Consider the following 22832-nt stretch of genomic DNA (forward strand, 5'->3'; position numbering starts at 1 on the left):
CTCCCAGTAGAAGTCGATGGGACGTGGTGAGGCATGAGGGACGCAGCGCTGGGTCTCCACCAGGGCTTTGAGAGAGACAGCTGATGTGTGATCACTAGTGTAGTGTTATAAAAGGGGTTTTATGTCCGTGAAGACAAAGCCAATTGTTTAAAAATGTGTCTGAATGAAAAACACAATTCTGAATGCCCTTGACTCAGCTATTAAAAAAAAAAAAAAAACCACAAAGCAACACACCACAAAAGAAAAAAAAAATCTGGAGAGCTCTCCAACCCAGCGTGCCAAATGTAGGTGTAATCCTCTTCACTGGGAGAAAGCAGGGGGGGACCAACTAAAATGGAAAACCCACAAACCTCCATAAAATCCTTCTAGGAGCTTAACTGTCCCCGTCTAAATTATAATTTTCTCCATCTCACTAACCTTTTCAAATACAACAAAACAGTATCATAACACTTTCCCCTTCTCAGGCAGCTATAATGAGGTCAGGTGTCTGCTTTTTTTTCTCTCTTGGTTCAAGTTCTCTCTTTCTCCTCTCAACTTGAGAAACAGAAAGAAGAAAGCGATATGAAAACAGAGGTAAATCTATTTCATAGACTTGCTAAGATGAAAAGCATAGAGACTGAATTTTTTTTCAAGTGAAAACCCGCACAAACAATGGTAGGGCGTATCCTGAGTGTGATAATTCTCTGATAGTCAAACAATGCAGCTTTTATTAAAAAAAAAAAAAATCTCTCAGCTTACGGTGGTGTTAGCTTCTTGTTTTGATGTTAAAGATGGTAGAGATAGACAGCAGCAAATTAAATTCCAATGAAATGGATAGGTAGTGATGTTCTTGGAAATCCATCTTAAGAGAAGCCCAAATGGTTTGAAAATGATTTGGAGCAAGTGAGGATTAGGAAAAAAGAATGAGTGAGGGTGGCTTGGCTGAATCTTTAGCATTATAGTTCAGCCTCTCCTGCCTGGCAGGTGATGCCATGTGTAGCCGAAACTGCTTCCAATCTCGATACCAGAGTGTTTCTGCCAGTTGTGAAATCCACCTTTGGTACCGTGCACCAAACTTGCTCAGAGCTGACTTTGTTGCCAAGCAACTGCTTTATCCCCTGGGGGAAAAAAAAAAAAAAGAAAAAAAAAACACGTTGGTTTTGGAGGCCCCAAGGACTGGGCTGCTTGGGTGCTACAGAGGAGCTGGCTCTGTAACAGAGAGGGTCCCGGTCAGGTGGATTGGGCACCCAGCGAGAGGAGCAGCTGTAAAAATTTACCATGGTGTTGTTTAACTCTGTGAACCTGAACAAGCTTTGCAGCAATTCCTCCTCCTGCCCTGTTCCTGTAGTATGAACCCAAGGCTGAAGTCAGTTGTCTGGCTGTCGGTGGCTCTTGCTGACTGTTAAATATCTCGTCCTGCCTGCTGGCAACTCTGCAGATGCTCGGAGCTGGGGTCTGACCTGCTCTCCTTCACGGCTCTGCAGTGATGCAACTTCTTGTTGCCTTCCCTGCTGCTGGCACCTGTCAGTGCTGTTTTCCCAGGGTGCCACGCCTGCCCATCGCTCTCATCTCTAATGACTTTTCTCCTTCCAGACTGAGTAAAGTATTACAGAAAATGAATATTTACAGCTATAGGCAAACCTGTGCTCTTAACCCAGCAAGTGCTGTGGAGCAGCTGTGAGCTTTAGACAAGAGGCTTGCTAGTCAGAGCAGAGGTATTCATGAATCCAAGCCTGGGTTGTCACTTAAGCAGTGAGCCAGCCCGTTCAGGATCCTGTCTTCTGAAGGTCTGTAAACCTGAAATCAGCCTTCATCCTTTTTCTCACAGAGGTGTAGGCTGCCTCTGTTCCCATAGACAGAGGAGGAAACCTTTTATTTTCCCGCTTTGTAGCTAACAAAGAGTTGGAAAATCTTGGGTTGCAAATCTCACTGGAGGTTGCATTGAGCCTGCCCAGATCCTCATTTTTAAAGACCCTTAGCTAGTCTGTAGCTAGTGTGTGTACTGGATTGTGGGCACTGTTAGCAATGCCCACAGTTTTGTCTGCAGGAGGTCACTGCACAGGGTTTGTTCTATTTGCATGTCCAATGAATCACTGCTCCCTCTTGTTTGTATCAGTCAAAGTGCCAACATCTTCTGATGCTGCTGTCACGGAAGTCATAGGAAGGGGACATGGGCAGGTCCCTGGTCTTTCACCATCTTTCTGGTGATGCCTCTTCTCTAGGCTAGCAGGCTGCCACCTAACCAGTGCTTGGAGAGGAGGATTAGGATACATTGGGGCACATGCCTCATCCTTTGCTTCTTTAAATACCCTTGAAGCTGTGCTGGTCTGATCAATGCGGGGTTTCTGCGTGCTCATGGCTGGTGTGGGGCTGTTGTTGGCTGTTGGGCACTTGCTCACAGTGTTCCCGGCATGCCTGGCTCGGGAGTGTGCATGGGGTCAGCGGCTGTGCAAACAGCCTGTTCCTTGCATGCCATTGAGAGACTGACTCTGGGAAATCGCTGTTTATTCAAAGAGTTTTGTTGTAGAAAAGCAGATTTCCATTTGGCAAGCAATATCAGATATACTATTTTGTGGAAAAAGACCTTTTTCAGGTACTGTTCAGAATCTTTATTTGGTTTAGGTAGTTGCATGCTCTCAGGGGCAAATGGGTGGGCAGAGCATTCAGTATCTATTGTATTAATATTTTAATTGTAGATATCTCTTCTGTTCAAAGTTGTGGAAAATCCCTGGAGATATGAACTTTTTCCAAACTACAGCATGTAGCTGTAGTGGGTACCTTAATGTGTGCAGAATAACACAGCCTGTAAAATAAATAAAGAGCTAAATATTAACAAAGCTAATGGGATTTCTGACTTGGTAAGGAGCACATTTCCCATCTTCCAAGTTTCACATCTGTTTTTCTTAGTGGAAAGATAAATGCGACTTTGAGAGGTACGGTGACCTTGTTACCGATTGTTACGGTACCGCTGTTCAAAACTGCGTGTGTTTGAATGCAGCTTGGTTTCACACAGCGTCCTTTTTCTCTCTTTAGGTACTCACTAAATTCATGAGATGGCCATCACCACGCAAATCTCCAAAGATGAGCTGGAAGAACTCAAGGAGGCCTTTGCCAAAGTTGGTAAGTTGCAGTGAGAAAGGTCACTTTGTCCCTGTCTGCTGTACGTTTGAAGAGGACTTATCCCACCCCCATGAAAAACAGTGCCAGCAGGACACAGGCAGCCTCCTTGTCTCGTGGCCTTCTTCATGCCCAGGAATCCCTCAGCAGTCTTGTTGCTTCTGGCCTGTCACTTCTAGCCAAGGAGCACATAGGAAAGGACGTGGGCAGTGTGACTGCCAGCGAGCGCTGGTGGACAGCATTGCCTTGGTGCTCTGGGTGGGCTTCTCTGGCTGCCGATGGTGGAAGAAATATCCAAAGAGGCGTTGTGTTCCTTTGGCCCAGGCAGCACTTCAGGGCTTGTACAGCGCTTGGTCCTGAGGGTGCTGGCTTTGGCGGTTGGGGCTTAGCTGTGCAGAGGGCAAATGTAGGCTCTACTTTTCTGGTTTGTGCAGGTGCATTTGAGGCACCACGGTCGGTGAGCTTATAGGCAAAGCCTAATTAGTGGCTGCATACCTGCACATTATGGAGCAACTTTATGGAGCAACTTGCGGTGATAATAAAATGCTTTGTGTCCACTGTGCATGTGCGGTGCCCTCTGGTGGCTCTGTTTCTCCCTGGGTCTCCCTTCCCTCGCAGCTGGTGATGCTTGGTTGCCCAAGCTGCAGCCTGCTGCCTCCGCCTGCCTCCCTGCTCCCCTATACTGGCATTGCACAAGCCCCTGGCGAGCTGCTTCAGGAAGCTTAAATGGGCAGAGAGCTGACATCACGGAGAAAACCAGCAGAAAAGTTTAGTTTCCTGGTAGGGCTTATAGGAGGATCAGAAAAAGGCCAGGGAGGGGCAGGATGGGAGCAGGATGGTGGCAGTGAGCTGAGGTCAGCGCCTGCAGCTGGGGAACCACGCCTGGGGCTGGCACTGGATGGGAGCACATTGCACAAGTGGTCAGATCCGCCCCTGCTCATCTCCCTGGCTGCACATCCATGCTGCTTGAGCACTGGTTATTGCTCTGAATCAGTAGCTGCCTCGCATCTGAACAGAAGTCTTGTTTGCTCTAAATTAACAACATGATGGGGAAAAAGTAGTTTTCAAAGGTAACCAATTCTCACAGAATAGTATTTGCTGTCAGGGTATGAAGCAAGTTGTGTTTTAGGCAGTTCCCTCTCCTATCTTGCTCTTGTCCCAGACTTTTCCAGCAGGTGGAAGTCAGCTGGCACAGAGGTAGGTGAGTAACCATCGTGCTTCTAGCTGTGTAATGCACCTCTAATTGCAAACTTTGAGACATGGGTGTGGGCAGCCCTCTCTGTCCTTGGATAAATTTAAAATGATTAACTTGGCTGGATGGAGTGGCTTTTTGTCACTAGTGTGTAGGGAAATTATTGAGGTTAGGTTGGCTGTCTGCCGTTGCACTGAAAACAGGGGGAAGCTCAAGTCAGGTAGTGATTTGTTTTAGGAAACCAGCTTGCTCTGCTGTCCCTGTTCAGTTTACAAATAGAAATGTCAAAACTTACGTATTTAAAAAATGTGATAATTAGCCATTAGTATGTACCCACAAGTGTGATGAGATCTACTAGTTCTTTTTAGCTGCCTTCTGTTTTGTGTGCTTTAGGCATGGCACAGTTCACAGACGCTGCTGTGGGAGGGCCTGTGCCTGTCAAGAGCATTTTTAATGCTCTTGTTCCTTTCATTCTTGCCTAAAGGAGCCATCTTTGCCCTTGGCTATATAACTGGTTGCTAATGATGTGACTGGCTTCCTCTGGGAACTTCTAATGGTGTCCCTAGTGAATGTGAAAAACACTGGACTGAGGCTGCTGTTTAAAGTGAGCTTTTTCTTCCGCTTCAGAATCCAGCTACCTGGAAGACTTTGAATGCAATGAGGCATGGTTATAGTAAAACTCAGCTAGCTGGTTTCTTTGATGTCTTAAGGGAGATGTGGGAAGGGAGGAAGAAACACTTAATGGAGTGATTTCTGCTCGCCAGGTGATGTGCAAGCTCCAGTGCATGGCTGCGCTGGCTTCCTGGAGACCTGCTTTAATTCTAGCACTGGGCAAGTCGCAGCTCTGGCCAGGAATGCTCCTACTACAACAGCCGTTGCTACTGTGGATTGATAGGGCTTTGAGGATGTGTGTCTGATCAGTTGCTCTGTGTGCAGCTGGACTGGGTAGATAGTCAGCCTTCTAGTGTCAGAGGGTGTCACCTCTGTCACCTCTGGCTCTCTGTGCCTCTTGCAGGTATCCCCTATCTCCCATGCACCTGGTATGCTGTTTTGACAGCAAAAGGCAAGTCCCGTAGGCTACCTGCTGCTTGCTAGAAGCAGTCCAGTCCACAGATGAGAAACTGTGGTTTGAGGTTAGCATTAAAGTCAGCTGCAGCTTGGGCAAGCAACGCCCTGCATCCAATAACCAGGTATTGCTGCCGAAAGTGAGCCAAGTGATAAACAGCAGGGGTGGGAGGAACATTTTAACGTCTGACAAAAGTAATTATTAGAGGGGACATAATAACTATCTGTGCTTTAAACAACCTGTGTTAGTGGGGGAAGAGCTGTTTGCTCCCAATCTCAGCTAATCTCTGAATTTGTTCCACAGAACTGGTGTGCAATGTCTCTGCACTTGGCCAAACAGTGGCACTTCATAGAAGAGGCGTGGCAGAACAAAATCTGCAAACTTGCTCTGCTTATTTGTCTTCCTCCTCCCTGATCCTAATAGCAGAGATAAGCATCTTTTTCTGGAAACACTAAGTACTTAAAAACATAGCCCAGTTGAACACTTTGTTCGATGCTGCAAGGTAGTAAAACAATGCTCTGAAATGTTAGCTTAAGGCAAATAGGGATCTGTGGTCCTGCTGAGAGCATATGTCCTTAAAAGGAAATGTGTGGGTTACTTTCCCCTCTTGCATCCTGTTATTTAAGCTATTTTAAGGACTTGTCTGGAGGAAGCTGAGCCAGAGCTTGGAGCAGCTTTAGGGTTTTGTTTATTGCGGCTTTGCTGCGCCACCTGCATATGGGCAGAAGGTGGTGCCATATATCACGGCAGTGACCTTTTGCAGGTTTAGTATGCTGGCATGCATGCATCTTTCAGTGGAAATAGGAAACTTCAGATGTGCTGTAGTTTCCTTTCCATCAGGCAGATTATAATGAATCCAGGCTGTAGCTTGTCTGGTAAAACAATTTTGCTTTCTTCCATTAGTAATTCTGGGTCATATGCTAAGGGATTTCGTTTGGGATAGCTTCTATTTTGACAGCCTCTTCAGCTGTTGAATACCATTTTAGATTTCGTTAGAGAAGGATTTTAGACCACCTCCTGTCTGAAATCTGGCCCTGTTGCAGGACGTCCAGCAAGGCACCATATGGTGGACCTGTAGCAATGCTGGAAACAATTACAGATCTTGCTGGTGTTGGGAAGGGGACATTGTTTTTTCTAATGATGTTACTTCGTATATTTGACTGCCGTGTCAGATGTTCCACCACGCAATGAATAACTAGTTACTAGGCTTTGCTGCCAAGCCAAAACCATGGGCTAGCATACCCTCCAGGCTTTAATGCTTAAATCTGCATTTCTGTGGCCAAAGAGCTAAAACTTGAAATGAGAGCATCGTTACTGAAAAAACCTCTAACTTGGTGTGGGGTCTAGCAAATTGAGCCAACAGACCTGTTTTACCCGTAATTCCCACTTCCAAAGCGTCTGGGGCATAGATGCCCTTTCAATCTATGAAATAAATCAGTGACTTTTTTTTTCCAGGATACTGTAGAAGAGTGGCTATTATAGGTGGGTGTTTGGGATGTCGTTAAGAGTTGGAAGAATGTAGATCCTGAGACCTGAGGGTTTTGAGCGAGTTCGGGTGTGTTTCTCACCAGGAGGGGTCCTTCAAACTTGTGTTATGTGCTGACTGTCTGAGCCCAAAGCAGGTGCTGGGAGCAGCCAATGCACAGTCCCTCATAATGGGCAGCATCTTTCCTGGTGCTGCACTCCTGTGTTGTATGCGCTTGCATGCAAACGTGCATTTTGAATGACGCTTTGTGCTGCAGAGCTTCTATTTTTTTTCCCCAGTGAGCAGAGGGAAAACTCTGAGCCTGGCAAACCCCGAAGAATGGGAAGATGCTGCTTTGTGGGGGTGAGCTGATGTACCTCACCAGCATCGTGAGCGAATACTGACCCAAGCTGCAGGAAAATCCTGATATCTGACCTGCAGCCAGATGTGATGCTTTCAGGCAGAGGCTGAGCTCAGCAAAGCAAGTTGTGTGGATGGGCCAGACAAGGGGCTGGGCTAATTCCTCAATTGCATTCCAGAGTGTTTTTATGTTACAGTTCCTGTTTTGCAAGAAAACCAATATAAATGCAAGGCTAGGGATTAATTTGTTGAACTGGATTGTACCCTTAAAAGATATGCAAGGCTTCATACACAGAACTGAGCTCTAAACAGGTTTAAGTATCCTTTTACAAAGCACATCTCTACACAGTGTATTAGAGATGAGGACTGGAGCTCAGTTCCTCGCTGTCACCCAAGTGGCTTTTTGCCTTGTGAAACCCCATATGTTGTTTTTTCTCTTTCACTTCTCAATAGCCTCAGACAAGGCATAGGCAAGCCTAGTTCAGAAACTCCTCTGAATGCTTAAGGTAGTCATGTCAAGAGAAAAACTGTTAACAAATCCAATCAAAATCACTTTAATGATTCTATCAAGGATACTATACGTATTTTGAAGTCTTACCTTATTTTTCTCTATGGTTTCCCTCTTTAACACTTGGATAGATGTAAAACTTCATTTTTAGGAGGTGGACTGATCAGAAGAAGTGATGAATGGGTATTTCTGGATTTACCTGCTTTATTTGGCAGCATGGTGAAGGACTGTGGATAGTTCAGCCAAGCACAGGCTGAAGCAATGAGTGTTGGCTTCAGGCATGCTGCAGGTGAAATGAAAGATCTGTTTCAGGTCCGTAGGCCCTGGAGATTAGCAAGTCCCTTCTTTTCCTTGTATGATTATTATTTTTTTCACTGGATGTGAGATGGAAAAAAGACGCGTATTGTGTAGTTAAATTTAGTGGTAAGAAAACCGTAACAGAAGAAGCTGTGATTTACCTACAGGGAAATAGTTTGCTGATGACATCTCAGACTGGACTGAGATAAAGCTTGCCTTTGTAAGCTTATATTTTTTTTTGAATAAAATTCTAAAATTGAAAGCCAGACAGCAGCCTGTTGCTATCATTAATCATTGGCCCCAAGCACTTTATTTCATCAGCATTATTGTAAACACTGGCACTTCATAAAGTAGTTTAATGTATTTATTGTCTGGACTCAATGTTCTTCTTTAGTTTGAGATCCAGGAACTGTTACTTTGGATATTTGTCAGTAAGTGTTTGAATTTCACTTTCTGGCTAACTTACGAAAACAATCTTAAAATCCCATATGGACCTGGAAAATGAGGGGGGTTGGAGCAATGGTGAGGACATGCTGCTTGTTGGTTTTTAGTGCTTAAAAACCACTACTGCCACCTTATTAAAAGTAAATTGACTTTCAAAATATGCTAACTAACTGGACTTCTGAGCTATCCTAATTGCTTTCTTTTGCTGTAGAAAGCATCTCCCTTTAAATATAGGTACTGACCCAAGTGGCTGTGGTGTGAGATTCCCGTGTGAACAAAACCAAAGCTTGCTGGGGCAGGTGCAGCTCTTCGGTCATGCAGTCTGTGGTCTGCGAGGGTGTTTGGGGAGCAGAAGCTTCTGCTTGAATGCAGTTTAACTCTGTGGCCTTAAGGAGAGACTGTTTGCTTATAAATATTAGAAGTGGAGGCTTAGGCACTGAATCAAGTTCCCTGGGCCGTCTGTGCCACTTGCCTACAGTAAACAGATTTTAACGTCACTTCTGAGCTGGTGGTAAGAGCACAATATGTCTGCAGTCCCTGTCTCTGGCCATGCTGGAGGGTCACACTTATGTGTTGGGATGTTAATCTGGGTGCACGGGCTGCTTCAAATGCTCTGGCCTCTTGTGGACATGACTTTTCTAAAACCTGGGTACCAGCTGTGCTGGGAATCATGATGTTTGCTCACCTTAGTCCTCTTGTAGAAGGCAGCAAGAAGAAGCCTGTGCCTTTCCATGGTGGCATTAAAACCATGCTTGCCTGAAGAAAGACTGGGGCTGCTGGATTTGCACTGCGTGATCTGAAAATGTGACAACATCTGCAAAGAGGATGGGATCTATTAATGTGTAAAGCTCCAGGCTTGCGCTTATTTTTGTTTTCTTTCTCTCCAGATCTAGTAGGTGATCACATCTCAATGAGTGTGAAGTGCTGCTGTATTTTGGCAGTGATTGTCAAAGTGAATGTCATTGCAGAGCTTTCTTGGGCTGTATTAAAATGTCTGGCCTTAATTTTCTGTCAGCAATAAATGAATAACATTATCGACATGATTAAAAAAAGGAAACGCAGAGCTGACTTAGTGTTTTCAGCTTAGAATGTAAAAAGTGCTGTGTTTCATTACCTTCTATTTTTAACGCACAAACCCAGCTGCAGTGCAGTTCAGATGTAAAAAGTAACTCTGGAGATGATTTATGAAAACACAGATGTTCTCTCGCAAAACTTCTTACAGCAGGCTTGGTCCTATGTGTCAAGAGCTGTCCTGCTCAGCTCTGCTTTGAAGCTGCCATTGCACAAAGACAGAGGGATCTCATGGTTTGCACTCTGTTCCAAGGATGAGCTGTGTGTATTTAACTTGCACCTTTGGTTCCTGAGTGGTGTCCATTGTATGGTGTACTTCTTGGACTTGGTATTTTTGGTGTGGGTGTCCTGCTGTCTGCATCCTGCACGGTTCTTGCTTTCAGCAAAGATGAATGGTCTGTGCAAAGTAGCCCTAAAACGTGCGGATTGTGATGATCGTACTAGGAAATCCTGCTTAAACTCTCTGTCTTACAGATGTCCTCAGTGCATTTTTTTTCCCTAAAGCATGTTTGAGGGTGGGGACTTCTTTTCTTCCCTGGTGTTTGGAGTTTATCCTGTTGGATGACTGACATATTTCTAAGTTGCCTTCTCCTGCCCCTTTTAATCCTTAGACCTCAACAGCAATGGGTTCATCTGCGACTACGAGCTGCACGAGCTCTTCAAGGAAGCCAACCTGCCTCTCCCTGGGTACAAAGTGAGAGAGATCATCCAGAAGCTCATGATTGACAGCGACAAGAATAAAGATGGGAAGATTAGTTTTGAAGAATTTGTCTATGTAAGTGATATTTCTGAATTTTTAGCAATCTCTCAGCAGTCTCTGGTAGATGGCCTGGGGGGCTCCTTTTAGAAAAAGCTGAAAAAAGGGGGCTAAAATGGGCTGACTTTAACACAATCCTAGTTTTCTAATGATGACTTTCAACGACTTACCGTGTAAAAAGTAGCTCTTTGGTCATATACTGGAATTTCTACGATTTGTTGTGCTGTTGCTGCCAGCCTTTCGATTTGGACAGAGAAGAAACATATTGGTTTTCAAACAAAACAAACAAAAAACCAATATTCTTCAACATGCTTTTGCTTTATGAAAAGTCCATTGGAGGCTAAAAGCCTGTTTCCATGTGGAGTGACAACTGGAAAAGGGACTTCCAGTTCTCCAGACTTAGAGTATTGAGTGGAATCTGCTCACTTTTTCCAGGCATACAAATGAATGCTTGTTTTCCCTGTGAAGCAGTATAATTTCCTCTCAATTTAATGGGACTTGCAAGTATTTGCTAAAGATTTGTGAGGGCATTTCAAGGCACACTTGGAGATTAATTTAGATGCTGAAGTAGGAAAATTTAGATCCATGTGTTGCCTTAAAAGGGAAGAACCAGGAGTAGGGAAATAGGAAAAGTTGGAGGACGGGTCTCAGCATTTTTCCTTCAGCCTTTTTCTTTAGAAATAGCTCAGATTTTTTTTATTAATTTATCTTTTTTTTCTTTTCGAAAGCACAACACTTCCTCTCCTTATCCTTTTTATATTCTGAGTGAATATTGGAAGAGTAATATAAAACATGAGCAGTGCATTTAGGGAGCTGTTCTCATGTCAGCTACTTTTCTCGATATTGCTTAATTTAGCTTTACCTTTTTCTGTTCCTTAATTGTTTTCAGACCCTCTGAACTTTTGAGTTCGGAGCCAACTAGTAAGTTGGAGTTTGTTTGCAGTTTGTGAACACTTGCATGCTGGGTGCATGTTTCAGCTGTTGGTTTGAACTTGTTCATAACTCTAACTTTGCACTAGGAAGGAAGAAATTAATGTCTTCTGTCAGATGTCAATGGTACCAATGATCAAGTAAACATCATTAGTTGTCTTAGAGGCAACTAATCCATACCATAGATGCAATGGTTAGTTATAGAACTTTTACCAGCAGAACCATTGATCTTTTCTAACTATGAGCACTTCTGCTGTGGTTTCTGGGACAAAAAGTAAGACATGAACTACCTTGAGGTTGGAGTCAAGGTACCTCAGTGTTAAAACACGTTTTCCAGAGAGGGTGTGCAATACCAGTAATGAATCTGGCAAAACTAAAAATACGTAACTATTTTAAAACAAATTTAAGATAAACCAACCAAACAGAAAATCCCAAACCTTTGTGCTGTTGAGTCTTCACTCAGCTCTGCCTGATCACTGGGGTGAGCAAAAGCTCTGCCTGCCATCAGGAGATGGTTTAACTCTGCACAGCACCATCATCCTGACTTGCTAAGTTTCCTGTGTTTAAGGGTTGGGGAAGATAAAGTATGGCAGCCAGGCATGCTGACCCTGTCAGGTAACACCTCTGCAGCCAGGCAGGCAAGTCCCCATGTCTTGTTTTAACAGAAGCACCTTGTTCTATTTGCAGTGCTATTTCATTGCCATTTCCTGGGCAGTGTTTGGAGAACCTACCTATGTTTTTCTGCAAGATTTGTGTGCAATCAAAAAAAAAAGATAGCAGAATGTTGGGTTGGGATGGATGAGACTTGAGGAACCAAACAGAGGAACCCAGCACTGCAGAAACCTGGCAGGAGCAAGGAAGGCATGAACAAAACAAAGGGATTTTATTTATTTATTTATTTATTTACAATTGTATTTTCAGTGTGGTTGAAACTGATTTACTTAAGTTTTGAGGGAATTACACTAGGCTTTCAAACCACTGAATGTATTTTTCCTAATAGTTGCTCAGTTCTATAGGAACTCAAGGCCACTAATAGTAACATGCAACCTGCACAAACTACACAGCATAGTCCTTCTGTGCTAAAGCATCTCTTCTGCTCTCACACATGAGCATTTTGTCCATTAGTCCACACCTGCTAGAAGAAGACTTAGCTGAAACATCTGTTATGGATTATTGCAGATTAGATTGTTATGCTCTAATTAGAGTACTGCTTTTTTGTCTCCTGTGGGCTGTGGACAAACTCTTGTGTGTGAACTAAAGTCACAGTCACATGAGCATCTGGCTTACACAGAAAGGTTAAAATTACACAACAGCTTTCTCAACTTTGGTCCTGTGGAAACTGCTGCATGCGTACCTGCCTTCATATTGCAAAGGTTTCACTTTTTTCTTGTGGTCCCTTGAAATCTACTTGAAAAGGTAAATGTGTGAGTTACTTCAAGCCTAATGCTTCTGTTTCAATTGCCACTTGCAATGTGTGTTAAAAGTGAGTTGGACAAGTCTCTGCCTCCTACCCATGTTAAATTTAATACCACTACAACTTTGCTAGGCCGTTCACATTTGCTGTTGTACTGTGAAGTTTGCTTTAAAGCTGAGAAACAGAAGGTAACTTCTTCTGTAGCCCTCTCATTATATGAAGGCAATCTTTTTTTGTCTAACAGAGCACTTTAAATTGTAGATTTTCCAAGAGGTGAAAAGCAGCGATATTGCTAAAACTTTCAGAAAAGCAATTAACAGAAAGGAGGGAATCTGTGCGATCGGGGGCACCTCGGAGCTCTCCAGTGAGGGGACGCAGCACTCTTACTCAGGTACTCCTCTGACTTTCACCTCTTTTCTCTGGTAAGTGGAGGCAAAACTTGTAGACCTCTACTATCTGCCCCATGCTCTGCTTTTGTTCTCCGGTAGCTGAGTGATCACAGATCAAGGTGAGAGCAGGACGGAATATAGCGTAATGCAAGATTAGCAGTGCGTAAACTAAATATGTGCTTATTTGTTTTGTTAACTGTGCTTGCTGATGAAGTCCTTGTGTCACATTTGAACATAGTAAAGATGTAAAGTAATGAGTAAATGACAGGAATATTCTGATAATTTGAAGTCAAACTCAGATTTCTTTAAACTGTGTCTAATAAAATAGTGTGGTAATGATAGTGGTTTTTTTTTTCCCCTGGGCTATTGTACACTGCTTTGGGTAAATCTTTGCTATGTTGTGAAGAACCCTGTATTAAATTTATAATTGGTTATCTTAGAGGAAGAAAAATATGCCTTTGTAAACTGGATAAACAAAGCCCTGGAAAATGATCCTGACTGTAGGCACGTTATTCCAATGAACCCAAATACAGATGACCTGTTCAAAGCTGTGGGAGATGGGATTGTGCTATGGTAAGTCATGGTGGCTCCTGAATTTAAAAAAGAAAAATAAAATACTCCCCCAAAACACCATAGTTAGGGGAATTTTCATCCTGTTATAGTCTGTTTTTTTTTGTATGCCAGCATGTGTGCACAATATTTTGCATGTATAAAGAGGGGCTCAATCCACCCAGGCTTTTGGTGTCAATGCATGATGCTTCTGCTTTGTTACAAGCTAGTGGTTTTGTCTAGTACTGTTGTTTTGGGCTTGAAACTAAGTTTGCTGAAGGGGATAAGTACCTTGCAGGAGCAGAAGTTATCCTGATGCAAGCTCAACCTGATGCTAGGTAGCTTGGGGAAGGATAGACAGATTAAGTATCCCATTTTTTTGATATTTAGACAGACAGTAACCTCTGTGGGAATGTTAGTGTTTGTGATAATAGCTGCCCTAGGTTAGTAAAATAACTTATTTTGCTGCATGCTGAAAACAGAAGGTATCCAGGGCTGCTGAACAGCCAGTTGTCTTCTGCGTCTTTTTTTTCTAAATATAAGTGAATGTAATTGAGAACTAGATCAGCCCAGAATATAAGTAGTGCTGTGTTGTTATGTGAAAGATCTCTACTGGACTATGCATTGTTTTTGTTTTTGTTTTTTTTTTGCTTTAGCTTGTTTTATTTCCACAGTTTCAAATAATTCAATTATTCAGGTGAAGACTCAACTGAGTAGGAAGTAATTCACAATATAAAGTAAAAACGTAACATGTTTTTCTGTTGACTAAAAACTACTTGGCTTATATTACCCACTAAGCTTTTTGCACTTTTTTGTGCAGTTTTGCTTGTTGGCCGTAGTACACCTGTACAATAGGAAGAAGCACGTTGCCTTACTAGACTTTACAGCAGATGACAAAGTAGCAATGAGTCTTTGCTAGTTCAGTGACTGCATTGTGAATAATTCATGTGCTCTTTTTGCTCCAGCAGCTGAGATCAATGGTGGCCAGTAATAAGGTTTCAGGTTTAGCTATTAGTTTCAAATACATTCCAAATACATTCTTGATAACATAAATATTAACGTCTGATTTACACAATATTGATTTAAAAAAAAAGCAACGCAAAAGTAAACAAGTAAAAGGAAATGTACTGTGGTGAGTATTGTAACAGTGAAACAACTTGTTGAGATTATATACAAAATGTCATTCAAATATTATTGGTTTTTCTCCTACCAGCAAAATGATCAATCTTTCTGTTCCGGACACAATTGATGAAAGAGCGATTAACAAGAAGAAACTCACACCATTCATAATTCAGGTACAGTACAGTTCTATACGTTTGCAGAAATTCACATTCAGATAGAATAAAGGAAAACTTAGCATGGTGGCTCAAGGAGTTGCTATGGAACACTGGAAAGGAAAGATTTTTATAAGTTGCATTGAATTATTAAAGGCAGTTTGTACTGTGCATAATTGGCGATTTTAGTGGTATGGGTACAGTTCAAGAGACTAGGATAACTAGTCTTAAGATAACTTAATGACAAAATAGGTAAAATGGCTGAAATGCAGTTCACACCTGTTATTGCTGCACTGATTATGTACATTGGTATCTTTCAAGCAATCTGATTATTGGTGTGGACCAGCTGTGAGTTGTTCCACAGTAAAACAGGTTTTTGCACAGGTGCTTGCATGTATTTGGATACCTTACTGCTTCTCTAAGTCATGTTCTTGTTGATGCCACTAGATGTGACTGACTCGAAGGCTGAAACTAAATAGCAGAGGCTGAAATTAAACCCCTGTGCCTAGTTCTTACTGATTCAGTCTGCTACTGTGACAGCTCCATTAAAGCTCCTACTACTGTAGGGCAGCTGGGAGAGGTTCCTCCAAGCTGCTGATGTTGGAGCAAGGACAAGGGGGAAATCCCTACTCTGCTAGCACTGGATGAAAGACATCTCCCTGGGCTGTGTCTCACTTGACTGTGCTGTCCACAGGAGAACCTGAACCTGGCGCTGAATTCTGCATCTGCCATCGGTTGCCATGTTGTCAATATTGGTGCAGAGGACTTGAGGGAAGGGAAACCCCACCTGGTTCTTGGGCTTCTCTGGCAGATCATTAAGATTGGCTTGTTTGCGGACATTGAGCTCAGCAGAAATGAAGGTAAATGATTCCATAAGTGATAACTTGGAGAGCATGAATGTCGTCTTGCTCCTGAGCTGCCGAGGGGCTGCATGTGATGCTGCGTCTGAGCCAGCCAGTGTTGCTTGCGCTGTTGCCTCCAGCCCCGTTGCTACATCTTCCCTCCCCTCTGCCGAAAGGGGAGAGCTGGCCATCGGCTTCATCGAGGGTGTGCGCCAGGCTGAGTGCCCGACAGCTGGTTTGTAGTTGTGAAGTTGGCTTGGGTGGGTGGTTGTGCATGCTTTCTAGACGTGGTCAAAGTGAATGTTACAGCTCTTTCACTTTGTTTTCCATAGGATTGCCTTTCTTGGTTTAACACCTTACTAGACAGGATGCCTTGCTTTGATTTCATCAGCCCTTTTCTCCTCCTGCTTCCTGATAACACACAGGCTGTGCTTTGCCTTGTCCCTGCACAGGGATCTCTTAGGTGTTGCAGATCACTTGGTATGAAGCTGTTTTGTGTCCTGTCCCTGTGCTGTTGCCTTGAGGCTTGGGCACAGTTTACCTGGCAATGTCAAGCTGTGCTGAGGTTGCAAAAGCTGCTTGCATCATTTTAGGGTGATAGATCATCCTCCAAAAAGGAGGAGGGTTTCTGTTCTTCAGGAACATGTTTGCAGTGACATGATTCTCCTCAAATCCTCTTTGCCCCCTGTCCATGCCACAGCTGAGCTCTCGCTTCCTTCTCAGCCGTGGGAGCATCGTGCTGCAGTAATCCCACTGTGCTTGCTTGGTCCTTTGCAACAGCCTCCAAAACTGAAATTTCTCAAATAGTTCAGAGCACATGGATGGAGGGGCTTCACTGTCTTTTATTTAAGCTTCCTGATCATGTCTTAGTGGTAAAGCTGTTTACCTCAGACTTGAAAATCCTGGGTGAGTGAAGAACCCTCTAGCTGAAAAGATGCTTATCATGGTTTCAAGCTGACATTGTTTTTATGAATGAAACAGTGAATATGAAATCATTTGGAAACGTTTTTATCATTGAGATAGAAGTACACTTGCATTTAGCTTACTGTCATCAACTTAAAGGACTGTACATAAAATCCAGAGAATTTTGTTATTCAAGAAAATGGGAAATACTTTTTCTCATTTTTACAATGTTTTCTATATTGTTCATATTCTCTGTGGAACAACCCACTCAGGAAACTCCACTAACACCCAAATTGTATTGACTTAACTGGTAGCTGGTTGTGTCCCCCCTCCCACTCTGAAATGGTACTGCAGTTCTGAATCTGGGAGGGAGGTTTGCCTCTTTTGAAACTCGTTCCTTCCTCTTACAAGCATTTTTCTTCTAGCACTGGCTGCCTTACTTCGTGATGGTGAAAATCTGGAGGACCTTATGAAACTGTCCCCAGAAGAGCTGCTCCTAAGATGGGCCAACTTCCACTTGGAAAATGCAGGCTGGCACAAAATCAATAACTTCAGCTCAGATATCAAGGTATTGAGAACTCTCCTGGCTGCGCATGCCTGGGAAAAAGCTGGGAGCAGGCCAGGGCTGTGTTTGCATGTGTATATGAGGCCCTTAATCTACAGACAGGACCTTTCTTAACTTTAATACTCCAAATAGGTATAACAGGGGTTTTCCAAAGGGTAGATTTAGGGTACCACGCTGCTGCTGTCTGTGGCCATGAGAATGAGCCCAGCATTGAACTGTCCAAGTGTTTACTCCAGTGTGAGTGCGATCCTGCAGCAAAGCTGTTGTGTGTTTTAATCAAGTAGCAAGCTGGTATTTGTCATATGTTTTTGAATGTTCTTGATCAGTCTTTTTTTTGAAGGAGCTAGTTTTCTGAGGGCACGTAAAAAGCACTGTACTGCAGCTCAAATGGACAGGGTGAAATAATTAGCCGCATCCTTGTGGAGTGTGATTTCCACATGCTCCTTGCAGGTGGTGGCACTTCATCCAAACTGTCATGGGTGTAAGAGAGGAAGGGAAATAACAGCTGTTTTTTCAGGTGTGAGGTGTGGTTCTCATCTCACTCTTTGCAGTAGTGAAAACCAGATGGTGATGGCTCCTGGTCGGTGTGGAGTTTTTTCCACGCTAACCCCCAGCAGGTTCCTGGAGCATATTTGCATGGCCAGTAATTGGGAGGAAGAGAAAGAAGACTGAAGTGGATTCTGGGAGAGAGAACTGTCAGGGTGGAAGGGGGGAGGAAAAAGATATTTGAGGTGTGTGTGTATGCATGTGCCCATGCATACGCTTTAATTTCCAACTTCAAAACTACACAAAGTACTGCTGACAGCTGTGGCTTGTCTGATGCAGCCCATAGGCTGGCAGGATATTGCAGGCTCCTTTGCAGTGCGGCGGAGTGAAAGGACTCGTAAATGACGAATAATTACAGCAGCTATTTGCTCTTCCTAGTTTGTGACCATCCCTGGTATTTTTCCTTCAAATGGTTCTAGCTAATGGGTAGGCACAGGAGAAAACATTGAGGTTCCATGTAATCAGCTTTTTGCCAGAACTGTCTTTTCTGACCCACCTTCATCATCACTGTAGCAGTAGGGGTGGCTGCTTTGTTCAGGGGTTAAGGTTGTGTTGGGGTGTCCACATGGTCTGGCTGTTGGGGGCTGTTCAAGCAAGCAGTGCTGGCATTTCTGCCTCCTCCAACCCCTGAAAAATGTCCGACACCAGTGTGCAAGAAAGTCAGTGTGCAAAGAGTTAAAACCCATAATTATTTGCCTTAAATATTTCTAACCTTTTCCCTTTGTTTTCTTTTTTGCTGCCTGGATTTCTGCCATCGTGCTCTCTTATTATTGTCTGTCAAGCTTACAGATTTTGGTAATTCAGTAAAGGTACATACGCCAATTAGGCACAGCGACGTGGTAAAGATGAGCTTGAAATGAATTGTTACGATGTATTCACTGCTGTGCAGGAGATCTGAGTTCTATTTCTCATCCATTTCAGGATTCTAGAGCTTATTTCCACCTTCTCAATCAAATTGCACCTAAAGGGCAGAAAGAAGGAGAGCCTCAGATCGATATTAACATGTCAGGTTTCAATGTAAGTATTCAGGCTGTTGTGTCTTCGTGCTGTATAGTTGCAAGCTACTTGTGACCCCGTAATTGTTCCATGACATCTAGGTAACCTGGTATCTTAATTTCAAGAGTGTGTAAAGTGTCAGTGGATGTGTGCATACTTTGGGTATGTTGTGATTTGTTGGTTTTAAATGAGGCCTGGTCACTACCTGCCAATTAACATGTATGATTGAGAAATATTTTGGATTTTTGCTGCATTTGGGAGCACGCTGTATTCTAATTTTGAGCCATCAAGCAGGGACTAGTGTGGATGCTTTGTCCCTTCATTTGACTAGCAGCTGATGCCCAGTGAAGGCAGGTGGAGTTGTGACATTGCTCCACGTAGCAGTCAGGAGCTTCCCATCTGCTTTGTAGGTTGGTCTCTTCCCTGACAGATCTTCTCCACTGTGTCTCCGGCAGGAGAAGGACGACTTGCGAAGAGCAGAGTACATGCTTCAGCAGGCAGACCGGCTCGGGTGCCGGCAGTTTGTCACGCCGGCTGATGTGGTCAGTGGCAATCCCAAACTGAATCTGGCCTTTGTTGCAAACCTGTTCAACAAGTACCCAGCACTTACCAAGCCTGAAAACCAGGACATTGACTGGACTCTACTAGAAGGTGATGGCCTTATCGATCACAAAATTAGTAGGAGAGAAATATCTCAAGTAAACACTTAGATCACAAGAGACTATGCCCAGTGGAGGCATTTCTGTTGAAGTAACACCTATGATTTGAGGTTTAAGCGCTGCAGTGGTGGTTTACTCGTTTGGGGCAGATGAGGAGGGTACCTGAGGGCCTGTTCAGCTGTTCTGAGCTTTGCAATTTTCTGACACAGACAAGAGCACCTTGGTAAAGCAGTGAGATGTTCATAGCAGCACTAATTCTTGGCACAACTGGGATTAGAGAGTGAGTTAGTTAACTCCCATGTGAAAGACATTCTTGCTGCACTTTCTGCAAGAAAGTGAAAAAATCATAGAATCATTAAGGTTGGAAAAGGCCTCCAAAAATCATGTTCTTCTGAGGTCTGGTGAAATCAATCTGACATCTAAAACATGAGGTCAGGGCAATCTTCTTCATTTGAAAAAGTTATAGTAGAAACAATCTCTTTCCACTGAAAAACTTTGAGCTATGCTGTTCAGAACTTACTGTCTTGCAAGGTGGGAAACCATACAGCTCTGTGCTTGCAGAAAGTCATATTGAACTCCTTTTCTTTCGTTTAGGAGAGACCCGTGAGGAACGGACTTTCCGTAACTGGATGAACTCCCTTGGTGTGAACCCCCATGTAAATCACCTCTACGGGTAAGCATTAGGTTCTTGGGAGAGACCCAACCAACATAGATCAAAGTGGAGATGTGCCCACTCCAGTGTCCTGTTGCCCACAGTGATGAGGAAAGAGCGTAAGAAAGGGTGTTGGGGAACGGGCAATGCTCATTATATCCTCCCTGCAGCCCTTAGCTTAGGATTTCTGGGCCAGCACTGGTTTTAAGGGCTGAAGGTGGTTTGTTTTTCTCCTCCCCCTGGCAAATTGGTACACTCAGATCCCAGTTAGAGCTTGAGCAAACTGCATTACAGCAACTGGACATAGATTCCGTGTCACCTAATTTTAGGGCTTGACTAACGCATCCTAGTTAGGAGGCAAGATGTTCTGGACCCCTGTAGTCAATGGAGAAAGGTGGCTACTTCTGGATTTTATGTAGCAAAATTCTTTTCTGGATCTGTTGATGATTACCATGCTAAAACCTGTGTTAGCTTAGCAGCTAGCTGGTGTTAAACATGGAGCATTTCTTCTGCACTGAAAATTACAAAATGTTTTGAATTTTTTTTCTTTTTAGGGTTGTTAAAATTACAAAAACCTGTAAAGAGTAGTAACTATTCGTGATGTAACCAAATCACTTAAATTGGGAAATGTCAGGGTTGATCAGTGTTTTCCATTTTAGTGATCTCCAAGATGCACTGGTAATACTGCAATTATATGAAAAGATCAAAGTTCCTGTTGACTGGAATAAGGTTAACAAGCCTCCATACCCTAAGCTGGGAGCAAATATGAAAAAGGTGAGCATTTCAAAATACTTTAAAAGAAGCCATGGATACTAGGAGCAGAAGCAAATGTGCGCTATCTAGAAATTCCTATTTGAGGCTTTCAGTCAAGAGTGTATTTGTGAGTGATTTTTCTTTGACCTCTTTTCTGGTGTAGCTAGAAAACTGTAACTATGCTGTAGACCTGGGAAAGCATCCAGCCAAATTCTCCCTGGTTGGCATTGGAGGACAGGATCTGAACGACGGAAACCCAACGTTGACACTAGCCTTAGTCTGGCAGTTGATGAGAAGGTAGGTTTGATGTGATCAAACACATCAGCCTTGTGAATTCAGTACAGAGTTTGTGAAGGTTTTTGCCAAGTTTGTGAGATTTTTGCCTGCAGCAGTGGAACAGGTTACCCACAGAGGCTGTAAAACCTCTGTCCTTGGTGAGATTTCAAGTCTCAGCTGGACAAAACTGTGGCAGAGCTGGTCCTGCTGCTGCATATGGGAGGCTGGAGCAGAGACAAGACCTCCAGTGAGTCTGTTGTCAGATCTGTGAGCATCTTACTGTCCAGGATCACCTCTCTCGCCTGCTCGAGGGTGACCCACGTGTAGCAACCATAGGAAGGAAAGCTTAGCTGGCACAACTGTTCTAATGTTTAGCTGGAAATTGTGAAAGAGATATTCTGGGGTTGCTTCATAACCCCAGTCAGAACTGGAATGGCGGGGGGGGGTCACTTAACAAAATGGGATATTAACTTTTTCATTTTATCTAGTTCTGAAGAATTCTAAGATGATGCAAATACCTAAGATATATCTGCAGATTAGTTGCATGTCAGCTCTGTATTTTGCAGTAGAGGCAAGAATGCTCAAACAGATTAAACAGTACCTTCAGCCCAGGCAATTTTGTGAGTTGCTATTACAAGACTCAGGCGCTTCACCTTATTAGACTTTTTAACAGCAATCACACTTTAGATAGGATAGATGACTCCTTTTTTTTGCTAAAGGGGTAAAAAATAAGATAAAAAAAATAAAAAAAAGAGCTGATAATATGTGAACACTTTCCATGCTGCCATGGGCTTGCATCGCATCCAGGCAGTGTGCTTGCTGGGTCTTAGCCCAGGCTCTGAGCCTTGTCTTGTTCTTTCTGCCTGTGCTTAGGTACACGCTGAACGTCCTGGAGGACCTAGGTGACGGTCAGAAAGCCAACGATGACATTATAGTCAGCTGGGTAAACCGGACCCTGAAAGAAGCTGGCAAGTCCACCTCCATCCAGAACTTCAAGGTGCAGGTTCCCCTCTTGCATCCAAAAGGAGAGGGATGCCCCAAAAGGGTTTCTTTGGCTGCAGCAGGACATGTTCAAGAGGGGGTTTTACACAAGACAGGATGCAGCCTGTGCTGGGAACAAAGTGGCTTCAAGCTATCAGAGAGGAGACTTTCAGAGCTGCTTAGTGGGGAATAGTGGTGGGGCAAGAGAGTTGATGGGGTGTCGGAGGAGGGGAGGAGTGTGGTTGATCTCTGGGGCAGTGGTGGGGTCCAAGCATTGAGGCTGGAGCTGCTGTTGTAGGTTGGCATTGTCCCCTGGGGTCAGGTCGGTGGGGTGGACCTGCTGCCTGTAAACACTTTGTGTTTTTACACCACTTAGAGTAAATTGGAATACTAATCTTGTACTGTTACCAAAGGAGAAGCAGCACTTTGGTTTGTTTGTGCTCCAGCTGGAATAATCACTCAGTGCTGCCTGGAAATAGCTTGTTTAAAGTTTGTTTTGTTTCACATTGCAGAGCAGTTGAATTGAGGTGAGAAGTATTCTTAAGGATTAGACACTTGTGTTTACTTTTCTCTGCTTGTATTCTCTAGGACAAGACTATCAGTACAAGCTTGGCAGTGGTGGATTTAATTGATGCTATACAGCCTGGTTGCATCAACTATGACCTTGTAAAGACTGGTCATCTGTCGGAAGATGACAAACAAAATAATGCTAAGTAAGTTTACTATCTGAAAAGCTGCATTGCATTGGGAGAGTACACCTACTATGCTGTGACTTAAAGTTGCAAGAGCTTTTTACTGCTTTTCTGTAGTTTTCAAACACTGAACCTTTTAGATAGGCAGTGCTTCT

At 43.5% G+C, this 22832-nt stretch overlaps 1 protein-coding gene across 5 annotated transcripts in view; it reads left to right on the forward strand.

Moving 5' to 3' along the window:
• PLS3 (plastin 3) overlaps positions 1–22832 on the forward strand; it is a 50560-nt gene that overhangs the window by 25969 nt on the left and 1759 nt on the right. For all 5 annotated transcript variants that reach the window (XM_048076121.2, XM_048076127.2, XM_067005315.1 and 2 more), the window contains 14 exons: positions 3013–3099; positions 10111–10274; positions 12862–12991; positions 13430–13562; positions 14752–14833; positions 15507–15672; positions 16983–17125; positions 18590–18685; positions 19120–19315; positions 19918–19996; positions 20635–20749; positions 20892–21025; positions 21878–22001; positions 22574–22698. In XM_048076121.2, coding sequence (XP_047932078.1) covers positions 3033–3099; positions 10111–10274; positions 12862–12991; positions 13430–13562; positions 14752–14833; positions 15507–15672; positions 16983–17125; positions 18590–18685; positions 19120–19315; positions 19918–19996; positions 20635–20749; positions 20892–21025; positions 21878–22001; positions 22574–22698 — 1754 coding nt within the window. In that variant the 5' untranslated portion in view covers positions 3013–3032. The remainder of the gene's footprint in view (positions 1–3012; positions 3100–10110; positions 10275–12861; positions 12992–13429; positions 13563–14751; positions 14834–15506; positions 15673–16982; positions 17126–18589; positions 18686–19119; positions 19316–19917; positions 19997–20634; positions 20750–20891; positions 21026–21877; positions 22002–22573; positions 22699–22832) is intronic.

This window comes from Anser cygnoides, chromosome 13, assembly GCF_040182565.1.
Source record: "Anser cygnoides isolate HZ-2024a breed goose chromosome 13, Taihu_goose_T2T_genome, whole genome shotgun sequence".
NCBI classification, from domain to species: Eukaryota; Metazoa; Chordata; class Aves; order Anseriformes; family Anatidae; genus Anser; species Anser cygnoides.